General features: G+C 29.7%; 1 protein-coding gene across 2 annotated transcripts in view; it reads right to left on the bottom strand.

Moving 5' to 3' along the window:
• LOC118181515 (TOM1-like protein 2) overlaps positions 1-25,669 on the bottom strand; it is a 92,368-nt gene that overhangs the window by 27,496 nt on the left and 39,203 nt on the right. For both annotated transcript variants that reach the window (XM_035350672.2, XM_085810837.1), the window contains exons 7-14: positions 24,530-24,676; positions 22,577-22,655; positions 18,521-18,624; positions 9,500-9,575; positions 9,300-9,411; positions 6,171-6,225; positions 6,016-6,066; positions 2,419-2,458 (exon numbers count right to left, since the gene is read on the bottom strand). In XM_035350672.2, the coding sequence (XP_035206563.1) occupies positions 2,419-2,458; positions 6,016-6,066; positions 6,171-6,225; positions 9,300-9,411; positions 9,500-9,575; positions 18,521-18,624; positions 22,577-22,655; positions 24,530-24,676 (664 nt within the window). The remainder of the gene's footprint in view (positions 1-2,418; positions 2,459-6,015; positions 6,067-6,170; positions 6,226-9,299; positions 9,412-9,499; positions 9,576-18,520; positions 18,625-22,576; positions 22,656-24,529; positions 24,677-25,669) is intronic.

Genomic DNA, 25,669 nt, shown 5'->3' with positions numbered 1-25,669 from the left:
AAAAATTAGGGGAGAAATGTAATGCACACTCACCCACACACACACACACACATATATATATATATATATATGTATGGGTCTTTATACGTTATCATAACCAGCTTAGTAGAAGTCGCAAAATTATCAGAATGTACAGATTTTTGGATCTAATGGAAGCTAAAGACACATTGCTGCACTAAATTTTGTCTTGCTTCTATCATGCACTTAGAAAGTTAATCCTGAATCATATTAGTTGTTTAATTACACTTATGGTGAATTTTCTGCACAAGCTTAAAGCTTATTCAAGCCCTGAATAAATAAATACACGCATATACTTAGGGCTTATTCAAGGTTGGCGCAAAACATTTTGTCTTCCATTGCAATGTTTGAGGATCTTAAATTTTGCTGTCAGGTACCACCTTAAATTCTAAAAATTTTGCTATCTGGTGTGGTTGCAATGGCCCTGGGATTATCTGAATTCAGTTATTATTAATTCAAACAGACAAAATTTAATCTTTTAGTCTATGAATATATTTTAAAAACATATCTTTTGCATAAAGAAAGAAATTTCTATTACATTTTCTCTCTTCAACACACTCAAAACGTGACAGTGTAGTCGGCTGAAGTCTAATCATCACCAAGCGTAATGTCAACCCAAAAGGTTACCATGCTGTTTGGTATTCAATTACTAATATTTAAAAATAAATTGTTTTAGACATTGCTATGTGAGTCATACATCTCCTCGTGTAAGATGATAGGGCATAACATAAGGGGAAGCATATGATATTGTTTGCTAAACTGTTCTAGTTGAAAACTAATCTTATGTATTTGATAAATGCAAACGCATCAGTTATATACTTATCAGATTAGATATTTATGGTACAGCTTCAATGTTTATATTGTATCATAGCACATTTTCATAACAAACCTGCAAGCTTCAATAACACTTGTGAGGCAGCATATGCTCATTAACAGTACTTTTACTCACACATTTATTGAAGAATTCATACGAGTTGAAATTTTCACATGGTGTGCTCTAAATTGACACTACAGCACAAAATGACTGTGAGGTCTCCAAACGTTTGGAGATATTGTTATTCCTACATTTTGCATCCATGATCTGCTGACTTGGGTGATTTATAATATCATATCTATTTTTGAGGGTGAATAAGCCTGTTTTTTACAGGATATCCAAAAAGACAAAGAGTGAGAGACACACACACGCAGGAAAAAAAAAAAAAAAAAATAATAATAATAATAATAATAATAAAAATAAAAAAAAGAATCTAGGAATATATGACTGCAAATGCTACCTGAGTGCGCTAAATCGCTTTGTTTACCAGAAATTGTATTGGACAGCAAGAGCCATTATCATTTTGAAGCATTGATACTTCCAGACCAAAAAACTTTCTTTTTGGTGACCAGATCTTCAGATATAACCTCCACAAATTTCTCCCTCAAAAGTTTTCCCATAAACCTTGTGTGGAACTGCAGTGTAGACTCTGACACTGACCTCATCATAAAAGTTATTGAGAAACCTCGTATTTTTTATCAAGTTTGTCTATCCAAACAAACTAACATTTGGAAGCTTGTACTGCTTCAGATGAAATGAACTTCCTCTGATACTGAAAACATATGCACACTTAATAAACATATTACATTCCTTTACTTGCTTTCTTTTGTCTTTTATTTTTCTTCTATCTGTAGTTCATTCAGGTTTGTTTACACCTATGTTTCCATGTAAAAATGCTTTATTTTTATATGTCTAGCCCATGCTTAATGTTGGACTATTCGGTACTAAATGTAATTATTAAGTTCTGTTCCATTGCAAATTAGAGAGATACAATATATCACAGAGGGGCAGAAGTTTAATTCAATAATTAATTCTTAAATTAATAGAAGGACTGCTCTCTTTATATTTTACCTGCATGCATTGCTCCTTTAATTATCAGAATAATAAAAATACATCTGACAACTTCTAAGTTTGATAATAATAATTAAACAATTTTCTATGATGCTGGAAAAACCTTAATATTAAAAATATTGTATTCTTTTATTGCAGATTAGCAAGGTAACTCAGAATGTAAAAATTTTGTTTTAATACAAGAATTTCATTTTATAGTTTTATATTAAAGGTTCACAAAAAACTAACCATTTCAGACTTTAAAACTTGAGATATCATGCATTATTCTCTTAAAAATATATATTGCAATTTTAAAATATTTAGACAAATGACTTTTAAAAGACAAAGTAAACTCATTTTTGCTGATTCAATATTTTGCAGATTATCAACTGACCATTACATCATTTTTTTCCCTTTTTAAAAAAATTGTAACTAAAAACAATGATTTAACTAACATAAAAAAACATTTTCAAAATCTAACACAATAAAATTTAAAACTTAAATAATTTCCAATATTATCCATGCATATTTTTTACCTGTATTAGGTTCTGTTGCTACATCATCAGCATCTGCTGGCTAAAAAGAAAATAATTAAATATAACAGATACATTTTAAATACTTCTAAAATTAATTTTATTCGCATTATGAAAAGAGATTCATACACACAGAAGAGTTAAGTTTAAAAGGATCATATTTCAACAGAATTAGCATTTTTTCCTAATGTGCGTGTTACTACATTTTTTAACCACTTGAATAAACATTGTGGATAAAATTTTCATTATGTGCACTTAGTTACAATCATATCCACAAGGAGGATTTATTAAATTATTAATGCTCTGCAACAGTTAAATCTGTATTTCTCTCTCCAATGCTTAATATTTATAACTTTAGGGCAAAATCAACCGTGTTACACAGGAAGGACAAATAACTAAATATTTCCACCTGAATGGCAGACAGGAAGCAATTAACAGAACACAGAAATTAGGCTAAGAATTTTGCTTGAATTCAGAACAAAAATTCTCTAGCACTAATTTTTTTTTAAACTTTTTCACTGATATCTGAGCATAAATAACTAAAATGTCAAAATTAGAAAAGAAAACATTTTAACTGGAAAAAATATAATAAAACAAAATAACTAGAATTTATTATACAATCTTACTAAGTTTCAATAAATTTTAATTAAGAGAAAGAAGAACAAAAATGTTTCAAATATTTGGGTTCTGTAGACAAAATAGAAAGATCAATGTAGTTAACAATAAAAAAATTATAATTAAAAAAAGTTTAGCTTGAAAAATTCCACTTGAAATATCCTTAAATATACACAATAAATAAATTTTGAACTGGTTAAGAATTCTTTTAAAATGTAGCAGAAAAATATAAACTGTATATGCTTCAAAGTATGAAAAATTAGTGCCAAAAATTATACAGATATTTCAAATGCAAACATATTTAAAAGTTTCCTACATTAACAGCTGTTAAATAGAATGAAATGCCATCTCGGGGCCTGTTGTTAAAAGTACCAACTCACCAATAAATTTATTGCTTAATACAAATGATTGCTGTAAAAAAAGAATATAAATATGTTGATTTAAAAAAATCATAAAATTATATCAATATAATAACTGAATTTCATATAATGTTGCTATTATGAGATATATACATTACAACTGCACAATATGAGGTTTCTGAATTTCAAGAGCTTCATTACTACAGTGAAAAGTCGTTAATCCGGACTCGTCGGGACTTCGGCGATTCCGGATTATAGATCATCAGTTTACATCTGGTAAGATGGCATGCAGAAATTATAAAATTAAAAATATGAAAGCGTAATTTATGAAATAAAGAAAAATTATGATCTAAAAGATATCAAAATTTACAAAAAAAAAAGCTTAATATTTATTTGTTTACTTTATTAAACATGTCTATCAATGTAAGTTGCTTCGTTTTATGTGACAATACTTTCTCTTTAATTCTATAAACAGACATCATTTCTTCTTCAGTTACAAAGTTCCGCTGTTCAAATCCTATAATTGCTGTGTTGAGAATACCGACTAATTTGTCAATCGAAATTTTTTCATTTTCAATAACCTCTGTGTCACTTTCTTCACTATCGGAAGCAAATTATAATGACGAGGAATTTGATTTAAATCATATCAAAGACGAAATACATCGAGACGAAATACTACATTTAATAAAGAATTATAAGCCAAATAAAATAAAAACATCTGTCCTGAAGATAAGGATAGTGCTGAAAGATCAACTTCCAATTCATTGCGCAACGCACAATGAATTGGAAGTTGATCCGTTGAAGATCAAAGTTGAGGAAAAACTTTTGGATAATGAAAAGTCAGAAAAAAAATCTGTAAAGTACTAGCTCAATGCATCATATGCAAAAGCTACGAAGCTAAGATAATAGTTTATTCCAGCTGCACTTTCAGAAAACAGAGTCCGAGAAAGTCTCATGCTTGAGTTGACATGTATTGATCTCACAGGACCTCTTGCATTAAAAATCAGTAAAAGGCATAGGCTATTCTGTTTACCCGTGCAGTATACAGGCATAACCACCTATAATTGATAATATGTTTGTCAACCCAACAATTTTTGCTTGGACTCCACAAATTTATTGCAAGAAAATTCAAAAATAATTTATTGTGGCAATGAGAACAATTCTGTTAGTTTCTTCTGAAATCCTTTGATTGGAAGGTGACTGAGCTGGATACAACTATAAAAAATTTCAGTGGATTTTTAATCTTCTGCAGCCCCTTGGTAGGGAAAATTTGGGAAAAGAATGATTCAGATGATTAGGGGGAAAAAAAAAAAAAACTTTTACACAGTGTCTTAGGATTATCATAATTAGATTAAGAAGAAGAACTATTTTTTATAAGGGAGTGAAGCTACTATAAACTCAAGACTACTTATGCACATTCCTTTTTGACAATTGCAGTGCTTTATGGGTAAGATTTCTGAAGTGGGTGTACCATATTTAGATCAACTTGATTTGGCGAATCTGAATAAAAGATTAAGATATCAGCAATGACTTCGAGATATTTTAATGGACTAGAAATGAATACCTCAGTCAATTTTTACAGAGACTATCTAACGCAAGAAAATGTGATGACACACAAAACTGGATATAAAGTACTTGTTGGGAATGAAAACAAATGAAGACTATTTCAGTCTATGGCAAGAGTATTTCATATCTGTCTAGGGTAAGATGGTGAAATTAAAGTTGTACACATAAAAACCCCTTCTTGTGAGATAGTTTAACCCACGTTTTCCCAATCAAAATATGTCTAGTTGAATCTACAAATAATGAACTTGTTAAAGACCAAAGCATTTCCAAAAGGTAGCCCCAGATTTTCTGAAAACTGAAATTTTGATGACTAAGAGTGAAAGTGACTAAGAGTGAATTATACCTGCATCCAGATACTCGAACTAAAGAACTCTTTTAACAATGTCTCTGAACTGATTTTAGTTACAGTTTTTAATAGGAACCCACTAATCCAAAGGTAGGCAGAATGTTGTGTGTGAAAATACTAATCTTTAGATGTAAAATCTGACAAGATGAAAATAATGTTATAGTTTTTAAGAGTTGACATATTCCAACTTACCCCCCCCAAAAAAAGAAGTTAATAAGAATGTCATCAACAATATTACTTGCTGTAATCATTCCTTTTTTGAAAAATAAATTTTTTCTTCCCCCCCTTTTTTTTAAGTGAAAATAAATGGGTTATTAATCTGAAATTCAATAATGCAGGATATGCCTTATCTCTGTGTCTCACTCAGATATTTTCAACAGTTTATTATACTTAGTACTGCTGGTAATTGTAATAAATTGTCAATTTCTTCCTCCCTATTAGGTGTGATTTAATGAAGAGATATCCACAAAATCATAGCTTACAACACATTATTAAATGGCCTTAAAATTTCTCTGTAATAATTAATAATGAAACAATACTGTTTATCTATACTGCACTACTATATATGCAACTTATATTTTTTATTGCATTATGTTCACAACAATCATTGAAACATTTTACATTTTCCCAAATCGAAAGAAAATTTCACATACTTTTAAATTGTATGATTACTGCACAATAGCAGTTGAAATTAAAGCATATATCTATTCTTACTTTATCTTGAAGCCATCTAGCGACTTCTTGGAAGTCTTGTTCTCTGTGGAACTAAGAAAATAAGTTATAATTATTTACATAGTGAAAGAGTATTATGGTGGACTCTAAATATATTCATTAAATCGGGAAAGAACAAAATTAAAAATTATATTTACTTCTGGATTTTGCACAATATCTGGTACACTGTTATTGCGAACTCCATCTTCACCCCTGAAACAAAGAATTGTAAGCTAGAACCAGAAAAAGGAAATATTTGTTCAAATAATAAATAATAAACTTTTGTAAATATATAGGAAGAAGATGATTTGTTAAAAAATAAATCCATTACTTGTAAAAAAAAATAAATAAAATTTATAACATTTGCATGAATTTTCCTCTTTGCTTGCTTTCTTGTTTATACAAGAATCATACTCTCGCATGCAGACAGCCCACATCAACTATAATATGGAAGATATTTTTATTCCAAATAAATATTTTAAATTTGAAATGGTCCTAATTACAACAGATTTGATTAAATTTTATAAATTAATTTTCCCTCTTAAAAAGATGAAATTTTAAATGAAAGGGAAATTCTATTACAAATTATATAACTTATTTCTTAAATTTTGCCAGTTTAAACATGGACAGCTGATAATTTGATATAACTGAAATGCAGCAAAGAAAGAAAGGCACTTCACACTATTTTGCTTAATTTACATTTATACAGTTAACAATCAACCAGTGCTTACAGTTGTAAAGAAATCTGTTTACAAATCATGCTGAAAGGAAAAGTTTGATTACTATAAAATGTAATATAAATTATTATTTAATACTAAAGAAATCAGAAATCCAGTTTCCTTGGGATAATTTAAAGAGAAATATTTCATATTAGTAATTTATCATAAGCTGATATCTGTGAACTACTTTATCACATATGGTCAGGGTAATGTTTTTTACCTTGATAATTGTGGCTAGTATATTATGCCAAGCAGTGGTTTTACCTTTAAAATAAATATTGCATTATTACACACATTTTTTAAAAAATAGATATGGCATTATTACATGTATTTTTAATAATTATTTTTCAAATTACATCATGAATATAAAACTTTAAAAATGGCTATCAAGACTGTGGGAAAGATAAATATATTTTTTATATGCTGTTTTAACAATATACCTCAAATAACTTTACAAATTTCTGTAGTTGTAAATAGTACTAGATAGAATCAAAACTTATCTGATGATCTAGTTTGATCTAAATTATTAAAAATGATTTAAGAACAGGAATAATCTTTATGTGTAGATGCTCATCAAGAGTGAAGAAATATACTCTTCTTTTTTAAACAAAAACCTATTACATTGAAAGTTTACTTTAAAATCATTTCGGTATTTAGTTGCTACAGTCAGGTTTGTTATAACAACTGTTCTTGAAAACAACCATTCCATTACAACAATTGGTGTAGCATTTTCATTATAATGACCATTCATTATACGAGGGCAATCCCAAAAAAAAAAGGTCTCCCATTTTGGGGGGACGTAGAGAAAGTTTTAATACGGTTGTTGGCAACACTGTTGTGAGTGGTGCCTTCTCCGCTACCACACAAGCATGCAGGCGCTTCGCTCGGATGCTCAGTTTTGGCTTGGCAGCCATTCGAAATGGAGCTCCCGATAAATGTTACCGCCAAGTGCGAAGTGCGCGCAGTTATTCGATTTTTGAAGAGGGATGTTGAGCAAGGGTGTAAGCATTCTCCATGACAACGCCCGTCCTCACGTTGCCTGTCAAACCGTCGATCTCCTGCAAAATTTTGGTTGGAACGTCATCACACACCCACCCTACAGTCCGGACTTGGCACCCAGCGATTTCCACCTGTTCCCTAAGCTGAAAGAACATTTGTCTGGACGGCGGTTCTGCTCCGATGATGAGGTGAAAGATGAGATTCAATGCTTCCTGAAGGGCATGGTGGCAAGCTGGTATGACATGGGCATTGTAAAACTGCCACAGCGTCTACAAAAATGTATCGACCGAAATGGCAATTATGTTGAAAAATAAAGCATTCTTCAATCTTTAAAGTGATGCAGCAATTAAAGAAAATAAACGGTTCTTTGTATATCTAAAAATATAAGAGACCTTTTTTTTTTTTTTGGATTGCCCTCGTAACATCCTTTTTATTTAGGATACAAAAGGTCATTATAATTAGTATCAACTATATTTCTGTACAATGTGTATTACCCCATCATACCTGCCATTATGCTTTTCAGTAGACGGTGTATGGATCAAGAATAACTATAATTTCAGTTTTCAATTATTGTGTTAAAACTCATTCAAAAAAAAAAAAAAATTCACATTATCATAAAGATCACCATGTCTTCTTTCAATCTGACTATACTCCCACATAAACCAGTTTAATATTCAGAGGAAAAAATTAAAATCAGGGAATTTTTTTTTTTTTTTTTTAACTTGAAAGGAAACAAGTGTTTAGCATATCTTAGTTTAAAGTCTGAGTAATAAAGCATACTTTCCTGAATACAGAGAAATAATTATAATTAATTTATATTTATAAACAGCCATGCTTATAAAAATTTGATATCTTTGCTAATTTATATGAACAATTCTTTCTTCTCAAAGATAATTCCCCTATTTTATTAAAAAAAAAAAGTAAATACAGTAACATCTTGTCACTGTTCTTGAATTTATCTTATGATTCTGACATACAGCTTTTACAGACATGAAATCTGGCTACTCTCTATCACACCACTGCAAATATGAATTTTATTCCATAGCATGAATTTATATTAATTTTTCGAGAATAAAAAAAAGTAAATAATTCTCATTATTACTTTCACATTTATCACTTCCAAAATTAAGCAAACTATTTATTCTAGAATTAGAATATTTGTACTTATATTAAACCTTGTAATATATCTGCTTAGGTTCTACACAAAAGAAAATCAAATAGAGCTAAGTGGCAGCATGAGATAATGTACTTTTGTTCCTAATCCTAAAGTGTTCCACTCAACAAAAATTTAATAAAAATGCAATAGGATACATATTGATAAATACACCATATAATAATTGTACACATAAAAATATTTTGTTCGATGTCATGTCATCTAATAAAAGATTTTGCCTTTGAATGAGCAAACAAAACACCATAACTAATACTCTAAAAAACTGCAAGTTTTCTCGTTCTTGGTATTATTGACAAACATGAAACATCTATGGTATGCATTTTGGATATAACAGATAATTCTGTAAAATTTTAATACAAACAGCTTAACTTTTAAGCTTTTATATAAATACATACAACAATAATTCTTGCTCTAACTTCCTAGACTGAGCTAACATGTCAAATTCATCAACACTGGAATTCTCTGGTTGTCCTGAAGCTTCTAAAGCAGCATTTGGAGCATTCAGATCTGAAATTTTAGGATGGACAAAAAGTTATGCACAAGCATATGAAAGCTATTAAAATTAGGCAATTAAAAAAATAGAAATTATACTTACTCAAACCCAGTAACTGTTGCTCAGCAGAAGTAATATTTTCTTCTAGATCAATCAAAGGCTTATTTTCTACAACATTCTGCATTTAAAACAAAACTAAATTTAAAAAAATCATGATGGCTGCTTTCTTAAGACTGTTGCTAACAAAAATGTAAAACATTTTAAAATCAATTTAACAAAGTTGCTGGAATCAGGAGACTATTAACATGAAATAAGATATACAACTATGGAACAGTTATATCTTTTTTATTTTTATTTATTTATTTTAGAAAAACTAATTGTAAGTTGACTTCCATATAACCATACATTTTTTGGGGGGAAGGGAATTGAAAAATCATTTAAAAACTTTAACTTCAGATATAAAAATGAATCAGAAAAGATGTTGCACTTTGTTATCAATAAAATGCAGCAAGAAAATTATTTCTAATAACAAAGGGCAAATAACAGAAAGTAAAAGAAAAAGTAAGACCAATATTGTTAACAGTAAAGAAATTAAAAAGTACACACATAAAAATAAATTTATTTCTCACTACATGTTTCATGTCTGCCTACAAAATTTTTATCCATACAGAGAAGAATGTTTTAAGTTGTTCCTGCAACCATGCATATATTGTTTTCTGTATTTGTATTTCATTAACAAAGGACTGGCCTCTTATAGTATTTACCAAGTCCTGTACATCACTATCAAAATATTTGTTAAAGTCACATGATACTGGATCACGGTTGTAAAAAGAATGCAATAAAATCTCAAAGTTCAACTCAGCAGTTATATGATGATGAGCTGCTAATGCCAAGAAGATTTTCAGCCAATACTTTTTGTCAACTAAAAATATACAATACAAAAATTTATCAAAGCTATCTTTGATTTATTGAGGCAATCAATGTCTCTGTAAGCTAGAAATGTAAGCAGAAGACATCTTTTATAACTCCTTATTAAAAATAATAAGAACAAATAAATAAAAATAGAATTCTTAAAATTTAGCAAAAAGTAGCATGAAAAACTTTACTGTTAGGAGTAATTTTTTTAAAATGTTTTATCTATAAATTTTATTAGCAGTAAATTATTTCCCAATACATATCATGATTAAGATACAATAACATGCTGAACAAGTATTAATACATATCATGATGTTTGTAAGATAATGTTCAGGGGTTATATTAATTTAATGTATCCCAGACTTTACTAAACTGTATTCTCATTACTTAGTTATTTACAGCAAGGTACACTTCAACCCTATTATATGCAATAGGCATAATAAATAAAGCTCTAAGTTGTTAGTGTGCTGTTTAGCACTAGGTGGCCACATGGCAATTGATCACAGTTAAATCTCAAACATGAATGTTTTATGATGTTCTTTCATTTCCTTTGTAGGAATTAATTTCCCCACTGTGCACTTGACATAATTGGTGGATACACAACCACTTTCTGATGAATGACTAGTCAGCAAGTGCTTAACCATTGCAGAATTGGGTAAGATATTATGGCTGACTGAATTTGTAAAGCAATTAAAGCTATCAACCTAAGGAGAAGAGATGCCTTAGTGAAAGATACAAGAATCTGCTTCAATTTTACATCACACATGGGAACAACTATACAAACATTCCTATGGTGGCCCATTTACTAATATCCATGCCATGGCTGAACTGCCAGTATTCAATTATTTCAGACACCCACCATTAGTAGGTTGCGAGGGGTGGCAGCTAATGCAAATACTATCTTTAGATCCACTGTACTCAATTCATAATTTTCAGGGAACACACGATAACATAAATAAAATGAATCAAAACAAACTGATCACACATTGGTATTCAATTAACAGGAGAAAATTAATTACAACTCTTAACTGCCATATTAGTTTTAAGGCAATATGGTAAAAAACACTTTATTTTAACATGGCAAAAATACAATGTAATTACATTGCAATTTTAATCACAAAGTAACTGCATAATCTAATTACAGTTACAATGTAACTGTGATAGTAAATGCAGTAATTATAATTACTTAATGAGAAAAGTAACTACCCCTGATAATTTCATTTATATAGCCTAGGGAAATTGTTGCAACAATAAATAAAATAATGAACCAAGATTTACAATTTAAAAAAACTGAAAAACATAATGTTCACCAACAAATGTGAGGGCAAATGGATCAAGGCACAACAATTTGTAGAACCATGCGTGGAAACTTACAATACTTATATAAAGCTATACAGGACAGAAATGGATAAATTGTGACCCTCGATATAGCAAGGATTTACCTAAATGACTACAACCCAAAAAAGATTTATTTATTATCGAAAATGAACAGGAAATAAAAGTACAAACCTGGTTCTGTTAATGCAAAAAAAGTTTCAGTAAGGGGCATACAGAATTCTGTTGCAATGAGAAATTAAAAGTAAGATTAGTTGGGGGGGATTAAAATCAGTTCCATGTACATTGCACAAAATAAGGGGGGGGATAAAGTTCTATATCTCCCATTCTACTGGGCCAATTGACAAAATTCAAATTACCTTTTTCATGTCTTGAAAGCGTGACTTAGGATATATATTAGATTTATATATAGCATTGTTCTAACATAGGTATTTTGACACAAAATTGGACTTTTTCTGAATTAACATACAAGCTTAACAAAATGCCTAATGTTGGATTAAAACATAAAAAAAGGGGAAGAAACTTATGTAGCAGAAATTCATGTAGTTAACTTTAATCCAGATCCCAATATTTGGTACATGGATTCTTGCGCTTCGTACCACATGACTCCACATAAAAAATTATTAGATGATTATCAGGATGCTGGTATTCATCAAATAAAAACAGGAAGTTCAGTGATAGAAGTAGAGGGTAAAATAACTTTCCTTTTATCTAGAAATAAAAAGAAGGCAGTCCGTAACTTTAAGTAATCTTTTACATGTTTCAGAGTTAACAGCAACAGCCAATTTACTGTCCATTAAGTATTTAAATAAAGTATTTGAAATGGTTAGTAGTTTTACAAGTGAAAGATGTTTTGCGTATGATGGTAAGCATTTAGTTGCTAGTGGAACAGGTATTGGAGATAATTTGTATTCTCTTGATTTATGTAATGAGAGGGCTTTAATTACTGCTAAAAATATTTCAAATGAGTTATTACATAAAAGAGTGGGCCATTTAAGTGAAGGAGGGATGACCAGATTAAAAGATATGGTCGAAGGTTTTTCATTTAATGGAAAATTGCTAAATTGTGTGTCATGCATTAAAGGCAAAACGCATAGACAACCATTTACTAATGGAAAAGCTAAGCAAGCAAAAGCATTATTAGGCAGTACACGGTGACCTGTGTGGGCCTATGAATGTAGCATCAATTGGTGGTTTTCGCTACTTTATTAGTTTTATTGATGATTTGTCACAAATGACTTTTGTTTATTTTTTTAAAAATAAATCTGGAGTCTTTGAAAAATTCAAAATATTCCAAGCATTTGTTGAAAGGCAAACTGGCAAATCAATCAAAATCTTACATTTAGATAATGGTACTGAGTACGTAAACAATGAGGTGGATAAATATTTAGCATCAAATGGAATTCAGCATTAAAAATCCATTCCATTACACCAAAGCAAATGGGTGTAGCTGAACGTAATAACAGAACTCTTATTGAGCGAGTATGATCAACGTTGGTGGATGCTCACTTTGATCAAAATTATTGGGCAGAAACAGTGCAAACTGTAAATCACTGTAAAAATATATCTCCAACTATTGCAGTTGCAGGTATGACCCCTTATGACAAATGGTACGGTGATAAGCCAAATTTAGAATACTTGAGAGTGTTTGGATGTCGTGCATTTGCTCACATTCCAAAACAAAAACGTAAAAAGTGGGATATAAAAGCAAAGGAATACGGTGATAAGCCAAATTTAGAATGCTTGAGAGTGTTTGGATGTCGTGCATTTGCTCACATTCCAAAACAAAAACAATTTTCAAACAATTTTGATTCATAATAATGCATGTAGATATCAGCCAGGATGGGACTGAGGGGGCTTCCCATGGCTAATCCCTCAGTTTGCTTGTAATATTTATTAATATATCTACATGCATTATTATGAATCAAAATTGTTTGAAACTTTAAACTTCCCGGCATGGTTCCGCTACGTAGACGATACTTTTACCCTGTTTGAAGGTAATAAAGATGATTTAAATAGAGTTCTTTCAACAATGAATTCTATTGATCCTGCTATTCAGTTCACTTTTGAACTTGAGACTTGCAATTCTCTTCCGTTTCTCGACATTCTGGTCACACGTAACACATCCAACTTCAGTACTACAGTTTACCGTAAACCTTCATCGGTTTGCCTTCCACCACACTTTAAATCATGTCATCCGACTAAACAAAAGTTAGCTTCATTTTATTCCTATGTTTTCCGTGCTCTTCAAGTTTGCTCCTCCAAACTAGCCCTTGATGAAGAACTAAATTATTTAAAAGCAATAGCTATTGACAGGGGCTTTTCACCCAACATTATTAATCAAGCAGTTAAAAAATTCTCATCTCAACACACTAAAAGCCACACTCTTATTTTAGGAGATTATAAAAATTCTGTTGTCATTCCCTTCTTTCCATCAATTAGCTATAAAGTTGCACATATTTTGCAGAAATTTAACTTTCGGGTTGTTTACTCTCCCATCAATAAAATTCCAACTTCTACACTAAAGGACCCCATTCCGGATATGAATTCCTGGGGTATTTATAGGATTCCTTGCCAGTGCGGTTTAATTTACATTGGCCAAACTAAGAGAGCCTTAAAATTTCGCGTCAAAGAACATGAGGCATATGTTAGAAAAAAGGAAACACAGAAGTCTTCTGTTGCTCAACATTGTTGGTCCGAAAATCACACTTTCAATTTTTCTGCTGCCAAAATTATTCAAAAAACATCTTCCATTGGAGAACTGGATTTTCTAGAGGCATTTCACATTCATAAAAATCTTTCTGTTCTAGTTAACGATCCTAATTCCAATCCAAATTTGCCTTCGGCTTTTAGAGAAATTATGTTTTAGTTCTGGTTTCGCCAACAGATGGCGCCACTTGCTTATTCTTGTCCAGGCTTTCTTATCTTATCTAAACATTATTTCCTATCTTGTTCATTTGCGGTTTTGCAGCTGAAGATGATGGTTCGGTAAAACCATCGAAACTAGTCCTGTGAAAATTTTGTGAATTAACGCTGATTTTTGTTGTTTGACTTCTGAATCAGTATTTATTCGGCGTGTTATTGTGTCTGAATTAATGCTTGTTGGGTACTGTCAGGATAGAAAAGGCTATCGATTAATAGATCCCAAAACTTATAAAAATAAACTTATAAAATATATATAATGTACAAGATATACAGCTTTTGGAAAATGAAATGTACTAAATAAAGGCAAGCAATATGCCAAAATTTTATGATGAATCCTCATTCAGTGGGAGCATGATTACGACATTTTCAGATACTGAGAATGCAATTGATGATGATCAGAACAGTGAATTGGAAAGAATGGTTAATGATAGTACTCAGTCTGATCATGAATTAGTTAATGCTAGTATTAAATCTGATCACGATGAACATAATATTGCTCAACATGATAGCCACAATAACAGTAGTATAATTGATGAGCTACCTATATTGACCAGAAACAGAAAACTTAGATTACCGAAAAATTATCAGGACTTTGACAAACACGGGATGCCAGAAGTGCGAATGCCAAATTTAGATTGTATGTGCTTTGTTACAGCTTTAACAGCGGCAACAAATGATGTGTATTCTGAGCCGAAGCCATTGATGATGAAGTATTAAAGAGCAATGATGAAACCATTGGAAGGACTCTATATGTGAGACTATATTATGTCATATTAGAAACAAAACATGGGAAATAACATTGTAGACTGTAAATGAACAATAAGAACATTGTAGATTGTAAATGGGTTTTCAAAATTAAATGTAATTCAGTAGGCAAGATTGAAAGATATAAGGCACGTTTAGTTGCTAAGGGCTATTATCAGATTGAGGGAATAGACTATACTGAAACATTTACACCAGTTGTCCAATACGTAATATTAAAAGTTTTATTAGCTTATGCAGCTATATATGATTGGGAAACTAAACAAATGGATGTTGTAATGGCTTTTGCACAGGGAACTCTAAGACATTTATACGAAAATTCCAAATGGTTTCAGTGAATTTTAAAGCAAAACTTAAAGGGAAAGGTCCTAAAATTAAACAAAGCATTAGATGCTTTAAAGCAGAGTGATAGACTTTGGTACCAACTGTTAGAAAAGGGTTTAATAGAAATGGGACTGACGCAAAGTTCTTTTGATAGCTGTGTCTATATTAAAATAAATGGAAATAAATAACTAGTTATTGTCACTATTTATGTTGATGACTTACTCACTTTTAGCAATAACATAAAACTTAAAAATTGGGTAAAACAACTTAAAATTTGAAATGAAAAGACCAGGGAACAGTAAATTATTGCTTAGGAATTAAAATTGAACGAGATAGAACTAAAGGGTCCATTAGCCTTAGTCAAACTCAGTATGTAGCGAATGTTCTTCGCAAATATAATATGCATGAATCTCATGGTGTAAAAACACCACTAGACCAAAATCAAGTGTTATCTAAACTGCAAATACCAACTAGTAAGGAACAGGTAACTTAAGGAACAGGCAGAACAGGCTGCCATTGGGGGCCTTCTTTATGCAGCTCAAGCAACACGACCAGATATAACTTATGCTGTGAATTTCCTTAGCCAGTTCTCCAAAAATCTGGCAAGGGTTCACTTGAATGCTGTTAAGCACATACATCATGCGATATCTTCGAGCCACTACAGATGCTACATTGTCTTTTTCAAAGGACTATAGTTCTGACATCCTTGGTTGCAGCGACTCAAACTATGGAGGTGTGCTGGGGATTAACCAACCACTGGATATGTTTTCCTCATTGGAGGTGGGGCAGTATCATGGTGTAGTAAGCGTCAACCTACCATTGCAATTAGTACAACAAAAGTCAAATATGTGGCTCTTTCTGCAGTTACTAAAGAAACCATATGGCTTAACAAAATTGTTACAGAACTTGAATTATTACTGCAAAGCCAGTTTTATTATACTACGATAACAACAGGGCTATTAATCTCGGCAAAAATAGTGTGTATCATGGTAGATCGAAACATACTGCTATACAACTCCATTTTGTGCAAGAAGCTGTAAAACTTCAGCACATTGACATACAATATAACACAACTAATGATATGATTGCAGATTTTTTGACGAAAAATGTAAACAGTGCAAGACATGAAATGTGTGCAAAGATGATGGGTTTAAAATGAAGACTAATGTAATTTAATGTTTTATTATATGTATGTGTGCTGATATAATTTCTCATTGTATTTAATTAGGATGATGATATTTAAACCTAAAGTGGGAGTGTAAAAAAAAGGTTAGCTTTAAATATGTTCTTGGCCCATAGATGGTGCCACTGATTTTTTTTATATATATTTCTATAACTGTGCAATCCAATTAAACTCACTTGTGTTCCAAACTCCCAACAGTATGTTGTGTATTATTTATTCTCATGCATGTAAGTAACCACTCTCTGCTATATTGAGTTTCTAACAAAGAAAAACTGGTTCGTATTTATGGAAGGAAAACTGCAAAGATATCCAAACATCCAGACTGTTCGTCAGAATTCGACACCAAACAGAACTACCACAATTCAAAATAAGTCTTAACTACTTGTTTACTCCTAAGCCAAAATTTTAATTGCTTTTGGAGTTATATTGTAATAATAATTGCAATTATGTTATAACTCTAATTACAGCTGCATTAATTACAGTTATATAATTATATAACTGAAGTAACTATAGTGATTTTAAAAACTTAAATTTTAAAGATAAATTAAAGATCTTATGCTTTGCCAAATGACAATATTCTAAGTAACTGCTATATGTGACGGCACATAAAAGTTAAGATCTTAAATTTCGTGATGATTTCTGTTCATCTTGTCTGACAATTTTCAAGGCATGTTTCCTCACTTGTTTTCTGAAGACAATATTTTATATCATAAATAAAAACAAGGTGTAATAAACCAGAAATACTAACAAATTTAATTGTAATTACATTGTAATGCTGGTTAATATTCATACAATATCATAACAGTGGCTGTAGTTTTAATGTAATTATAAATCATGTAATTAGAACTGCATTGTAACTGAATTAACTGCAGTTCAGTTATTGTAATAGTATAATTTTTAATACAATTGCACTGTCATTTAATGACTGTAATTGCAATTACATTCTAACTAAACTAACTGCAATTACAATTACATTGCAATTGAATTAACTATAATTACAATTACATTATAGCTGAAGGATTTCAAATTACAATTACATTGTAACTGAATTACTTAGATTTGCAATTAAATTGAAATTCAATTGTTAATATATTACACTGTAGTTGAATTATTCCCAACTCTGCTATTAATAACTAATCAGATTGAGCACAGCATATTTTCCATTAACATATAATTTTCATCCATACCTACGCCATAATATATACCTTCATCCATAATATAATTTTCAAAATAAATAAATAAAATGATTCTATGCTTCCTTAATGGACAAGCACAAAAATTAACATTTTATTTCATTTCTTGCTCTTCTATGCTATAATGATAGAAAATGATCACTTCTTAAGTGACAAATTACACTTCAATCAGTGACAAATCACACTTTGTTGCATCATTTCATTTAAAAATGTGACCGAATTTTATTTTAAAGTATGACAGAATTGATTTCAAATGAATTTTCTTTTATTTCAAAATGTGACAGAATACAAGCACTGATATCATCCTCAGGAAAGCATGGGGGAAATTCAAGGTCAACAGATTACTGTAAATACTTTTTCTTACATGACATGAAATTTAAGCTGAAAAATTCAACAAAATATGCTAACTATAAAATATGCTAACAACAGAAGTATAAATTTGTTCTTAAAATAAGTTACAATTTTAGAAGTTTTAAAACTAATTACTTGCAACTGATTATTAGATCTCTCAACTGTAGCTCTCTTTTTTTCAAATCTTTCATAACGCAGGAATAAATTATTAAGCTCATCATTAACTTGAAGTAAATCCTCTAAAGAAATAAAACCCAATTAATCACTAACATCTATAAAATACAAGTTAACATAACAAAAATATAAATAACAAATATTACAACAAAAAATTTTAATTATAGATTTAAAAAAGAAAAAAAAAATGCTTATTTACTAGGTTTGCCTTCTGCTGCAACGTAAAATATAGTGCATAACATTTATATACAATAATCCCTTGTTATCTGCAGAATTAAGATTTTTCAGTATTCTGTAGACAATGAAACTAGATAATGAGACTATGAATACACAGGAAATGACAGCCTGTTGTAACATTAACTATTCACACAGAGCTTGAATCATTTTGGATTGAACTGATATCAATATGATTAGACAAAAAGTTTTATTTGAGTGTACTAATCGGGTTTAAAAGCGTAATTATTGAATCAAAATATTAATATCTAATTTTTTAACCAAGGTTAAAAAATTAGTTTTGTCCTTCCATTCTAAATGTTTGGATTAATTCTTTCTAGGGCTTAATGCCGCTTTAAAATTTAAATTCCATTTTTGTGCACAGTTCTCACTCAAGATCATAATCAATTATCATAATAATTATCTTCTGAAAGAAAAAAATCATTTAAAATGTTTAAGAGAAATCTGGCTTAAACATTTTCAGTTCTATTTTTTCAGAACTGAAACAAGATCTAGCTCCTCCAGCATCACTTCCTGATCATGACAATTTTTTCTATATTTATTTCATTTATTGCTTTAAAAACCTTCCTACCTTATGTTTCTTGCTAAAGTAAATATATGATTAACTAAAAATGTTTCATTTGAAGTTCTACTATCAGTTACAACTTGTGACCAAAATTTCCATTAACAAGCAATTCCCATTATCTATTATGGAAAATAATTAATTTCTATCCCATAATATATTATCCTAATTATTATTTAATTATATCCCATATTATTTCTATCCCATAATAGAAAAAGGTCCCATTATCTATCATGGAATTCATAAAATGGAGTAAACCTTTAAACCCAAACTTACAAAAGACTAACTTTCTTTACGCATGTTCAGAAGCTTCTTAAAGGACTACCACACATTACATTGTAAACAGACAAGCAAAGATCAGAAACTAAACAGCAAATAAATAGGCATTTTTTTATTACACCCATACCACGCATTTTGAGCACCATATTGGCAATTTTGTTTCCAATTGTTTTATCCCTAAATCAAACTTTGAGAAGGAGGGGAGAAGAAACATAAAATGAAAACAAATCCAGAAAAGTAGTTACATTTTTTGCACATTAAATGGCTAAATAAAATATGCAAAACTAAAATAAAAAATAACAGTAGTTAATAAACATTGCACTAAAAAGGAATGCATGATCCAACATCTTTTTTTCTCTATTAAGAATGAAGCCTGCAGAGCCATTTCAGTTTCAAGTCACTTCTTAATTTCATGATGTGGTTATCTGAACACAGTCATTCTTTGTAAAGAATACTTTCTTGAAGAAATGGAATACCAACTAGTCCCCCTCTTGAGAAATCTTAAATCATAAAATTGTTGCTTTTATATATAACTACAAATGACTACATTTATTGCTTTTATGTAATAATATAAATGATTAGATGAAAAAACATAGTTGAGTAAGTGAAGTTTATAAAGGCACTTATCACCAGAAAAGCAGCCAAATCAAATTTGTGACACTTAACATCTAAACAAAACAATCCAATGTGTAACCACATGACTTCTTTGTTTGGAATATTAAATCATACCTACTTTTTTCCTGCATTTCATTTAAACTTATTTCCTTGAATTTCATTAGAGATACAATTCTCATTCAATTAATTCAGTTTTCAATTCGTGACAAGGCAAAAATACATAAAACTTCAAAATATCTTTATTAAAAATTGAAAAATATAAAACACCAAATACAGTTGAAACAATTATAAAACAATTTTTACAATTAAAATTACAGTTTCTATGCAAAAACACACAATTCAGTCAACAGACAAGAAGGTAGATTTTTTGGCGCACAAAACTAAAAGTTTTCTTTTAATTCCACTCGGCAAAAAGACACTGAAGGTGCACAAAGACATAATTCACTATTCTGCTAAGTTTGAAATGTAAATAAATATGGCTGCTATGGTTAAAAAAAAAAAAAATTAGGCTTAGCCGCACTTAAACAACATTTATATTGTTGATAATTCTCCAACTATTGCATGCATGAAAACCTTAATCGGAAGATAAGAACAAGATAATTCAATCATTTTTAAAACAAAAAAATGCACAATTTACCAATATATAATATAATAATAAAAAAATGTGCTCACAAAGCTGAGTAACAGATTGGATATATATATATTTGGTACGGCCGACTGCAACCAAAAAGAGAGGTGCACAACTACATGTTATAGCAGTCCTATATACAAAGATTCAACGTTCCGAGGCTACTCGATTTTTAAGTTATGTGTGATAGATACATATATACATACACATGTATGTACAGACACCATGAAAAATATCTTATATTTTAAATCAATTTTATAGTTCGTTTGAAGAAACAGAGTCCTTTATTCTGCCCTTACGTACAGATGTCACACAAAAATATTGTTAAACTGCATTCGATAGCAGTCAAAATGGATATTTTCATTAAAATATCATACCTGAAAATTTTTGTGACAACAATACTTCCTTTAATTCATAAAAGGAAGTAAAAAGCACCAAATGATATTGCTTTAGCAGAAAAGTAAAATGCTCCAGCAATAAAAACATTAAAATAAAATAAATAAACGTGTCAATGAAAATAAATTACCTTAATTTTATGCTATTCAATTTGATTGCAGTTAATGTTTATTCAAATATAGTTAGAAACATTTGTACATAAACATGGAAAATATATCACTTATTGTGATCAACAAATTTGTTTAATGTTAAGTTGTTGTTGCAAGCTAGGACTTGTTGATTCAAATAATAAATTCAGATAATCAGGAAGAAATGCAGAAATTTTCATAAAAATTCCACATTACATAATAAATAGCTAGAAATAGTTTAAGCAATTTCTCCTAAGATAAAGGAAAAATGTCGTAAGTTCCTCTAACCACTCTTCTGTAAGACTGTTCAGTTAGCTGCTCAGCTAACCATTAAACCTGACAGCTGATTAAAAATTGAATTCCCCAACTCTCGGATCCATATTTATGCAATAAAATATTGGATAAAAAAATCCAATATTTTAGCTAATATTTACAATTTATTTCAGTTTTGATTTAGCGCAGAACCACTGATAACAAGGAATTGCATTTCAATATAATATTTAATAAAATCTTACATTAGAAATACACGATAAATCAGAAATATGGCTATATCTTTGAAATAAAAATAGCATGTTATTGTATATTGTATAAGAAACTGATAAATGACAATATTTAATTTTAAATTTCATTTTTTTCATTTCAGAACATGCAACAGCAAGTTACAATTTCAGCACAGATGCCTGCATTTCAAAATGATTGTGGGACACATGAGATGTACGATTTTAATGTAGCATAGTTGTCATAAATTGTGGAAAAATGGTTGTTTACAGAACATCCAGAAAGGAAAATTTCTGCAAGTATTCACAATTACCAGTAATTTATTCACAAAAATGACGCAGTAATTTTGATAAACAATGTGGAAGATATAAAATAAGGAGCATTTTCAAGCAAAAGTAAATCTAGCACATATTATTCTTCAACTTAAAGACTGCTTCCCTTCTTAAATGAATGATGAAATGAATACTTGCTGAAGTTTGCATACATGAAATAACTTTCAGCTACAATACATTACACTTATAAAACATCAATACTTATAAAATATTAATTATAAAGAAAAAACAAAAATAAATTATAACAACAATTATATCGATATATGTAACCTACATGGCATTTTTAACATAATCTATAACAGTCAAAGAAAAAGTATGATGCTAAGTGAAGAAAAAATATATTACCAGTAATTTTTTCATTTCCAACTTTGTCTAGAAGCTCCACGATTCGTCCTTGCATACTTTGACATGTTTTGCACAGATCCTGTTAAATAGCTGGCACATTTAGCATGATACAAATTTAATTGTATTAAAATATACTTGATGTCGCAGGCAAATATAAATAGTATAAAATGAAAAAGAAACAAAATCAGAAATTTTATTTCCTAATTAATAAAACTGAGAGACTAAAAATTTAAAGAAAGAAAAACAATTCAAAATATGCTAAATACAACGGAAACTGAATAAAACATCAATATATTTTTTATTTATAATGTTATATGCATGAAAATTCAAATTAATTGCAGTTCTCCACACATCAGTACCTATTCATCTCATAATATTTTAAAAATGGATTTCTGGTAGTGTTCTGGGTGAAAGGAATGATAGTTAATGAAGTTAATCACAAAATGCAAATAATGGGGAGGGGACATGCTGGTATGTAAAACTTACAAAACATGGTATAATAATGTCTGGTGGCTGGCATCCATTTCTCTAGATACTACTGTATCTACAGAACTATAAAGTACACTATAAGCACTATAAAGTACTGATATGTGAAGATTCCTGGTTATTAGCAGTCGTGAACAATCGTTCAAAGAGGTATAACGTGGCAGATGACATGAAGTTAAGAAATTCTTGTACAGTTGCCTTACAAGTTCAATCTAGAGGCTGAAGTCAGATAGTCAAACTGTTAAGATAGGTTAACTATCACTACAAAAGCATTAACTTGTTCAAAACAGTAAATGCACGCATTTGAAATGGATTTTCCAAAAAAAGGGATGCATTCCAAAGTATAACAGCCTAAGTATAATATTGTGTTTTTCCTTCAATCTTACTGTTCACTAGATGCTTTTTCTCATTTATTACAGAACATACTTTCACAATCAGCATAGCTGAATTCACTGTTCATTTGATTTCCCACTTCCCTGTTAGTTTGATCTTTCTTCCTGTATTCATGAAAGCGATATTGAATATTTACAAATATAATGTCTTGCTGCACAGCTTCAAACTACTTCTTTTTATAATAAATTTATTTAAAAATCAAATCACATTTTACTCAAATGTGTACATTCATCTCAATTCTGGTCCAAAGAATGTTTTTTTTTTTTTTTTTTTAATTTAGTGACAGACTATTTAAATGTTTATAATGAAACTATTCATTACAATTTACATATGCTACATAAAATTTCTGCATTATAATATTATTATTAAATTAAAAGGTACTTAAGTATTAACGCAACCAGACCAAAATTTGCATAAATCGCCAAATTTGGCTACCCTACTTACGACAACCCTACGTGTTATACGTAGTTTTTCGTAAAGAAATTATTTTTCTTACTGGTTATGGAATTATACCGAACGAACGTACTTGTAAAAATTCTCATAAAATGAAACTGTATTTTGGAAAGCAAATCTTCTGGAAATGTAACGTCGAAGAGTGCAATCAACATTTGGGTGTGAGAACCGGAAATTGGTTTGAAGGTAGCCGAATTTCATTTGTGACAGCGGTTTCAATCAGTGCTAAAAGCAACAGCCAAAAGATTTCCGCCGAAAAAATAATTCTGCAACTTATTCAAATTCGAAACCGGAAGGGTTTAATTGCTGTTTTATATTTTAAAACAAAATAATATAAAAAACTGTATTAAAAATTATCTGTAATTAATAAATGTACATTTTATTCTATTCATACTTTTTTACTCAAACTTACAAATCGCGCCAACCTGGTTGCGATAATACGTAAGTACCAATTAAAATTTCCTAATTATCAAAACTTTATTTAAAATTGTCACTGAAGAAAATTTTAATGGATTTTTTTGAGTTATTCCCTACAACTAGAATTACAAAGACTCAGTTTTAAAAACAAATGCTTCTTCAAAAAATAAGTTAATTTGTAATTTTTTTTCTTCAAAATACTACCTGTAACAGCTCAAGATCGCTCTGATGCTCTTTGCCTGGTGTCAGTTCAGTAAGCATTTCTCCAAAAACTCTCATATTTCCCTGAACTATTTCTAGTTCCTTTTTAAGTTTCTCCATTTGTTGTGGATGAATAGAACCAGGCTGATCCTGTCAATGATAAAATAATTCAATATCACCATGTCTGACTTAATGAGATACATAGTAAAGAATTCTATGTCGAAAATGATCTTAAAACTTTCTTTACTTCTGCACACACTCCAAACATTTCACAGAGTAAAATAAATTACAGAATTATTTAACAAGTTATGTGATTTATTTGATTATGTATTACTGAATTTTAAACTGCCTATTTTTTATCATGCAACATTTACTATGCCCTATTTTAAATAAATTCAGTTTTATTTACAAATAAAGAAATATAATTACAGAATCATTAAAAACAAATGCTTTTTTATAATTACTCTTGTCAATATGGCTCAAATTCAAATATATACAATGTGCCAAAAAAAAAAAAAAAAAGAGAGAGAGAGAATTCTATATCTCTCGTTCTACTAGGCCAACTGACAAAATTCAACTTGCATTTTTCATGTCTCAAAAGTGCGATTTAGAACATGTATTAAATTTATACATAACATTGTTCCTATATAGGTATTTTGACAGAAAATCAGCCTTTTTCTGAAATAACATATCAACATTTTCCATATTTCTATTCTATGACTCAAATTATGCTAAACTGCCAAGTTTTGTAAAAATCGCACAAGTAGTTTTTAAAAAATTAATTGAATCTTGTATATATTTATTAATACCTCTTTATTTTATTAAATTTGATTCTTCCTTTCACATTTCAAAATTTAGGCTCATTCCAAATAAAATTCACCTATTTTTTATGATTTATTTTAAAAATTTATACTTTAATTTATTTTTTATATTTTTATAAATTTTTTGAAAAAAAATTGAAATATAACTTCTGAAATTTTTAACCATCATTTTAAAGCAGATGCATTTCTAAGCATACCTGCAAAAAATTAAAGTTTTTTATTTAAAATTTCCTAGGATATACATGAATTTACATATTTGTTTTTTGAAATTTGGCATACTTGTTATAAGCAATAATAATGCCAAACGTGGTTTACACACTTT

The sequence above is a fragment of the Stegodyphus dumicola genome, chromosome 2 (assembly GCF_044657685.1).
Source record: "Stegodyphus dumicola isolate Sdum_Otavi_A_Nest chromosome 2, ASM4465768v1".
Lineage (NCBI taxonomy): Eukaryota > Metazoa > Arthropoda > Arachnida > Araneae > Eresidae > Stegodyphus > Stegodyphus dumicola.
The sequence above is the reverse complement of the archived record's forward strand: the minus strand, read 5'-3'. Positions and strand labels throughout refer to the sequence as shown.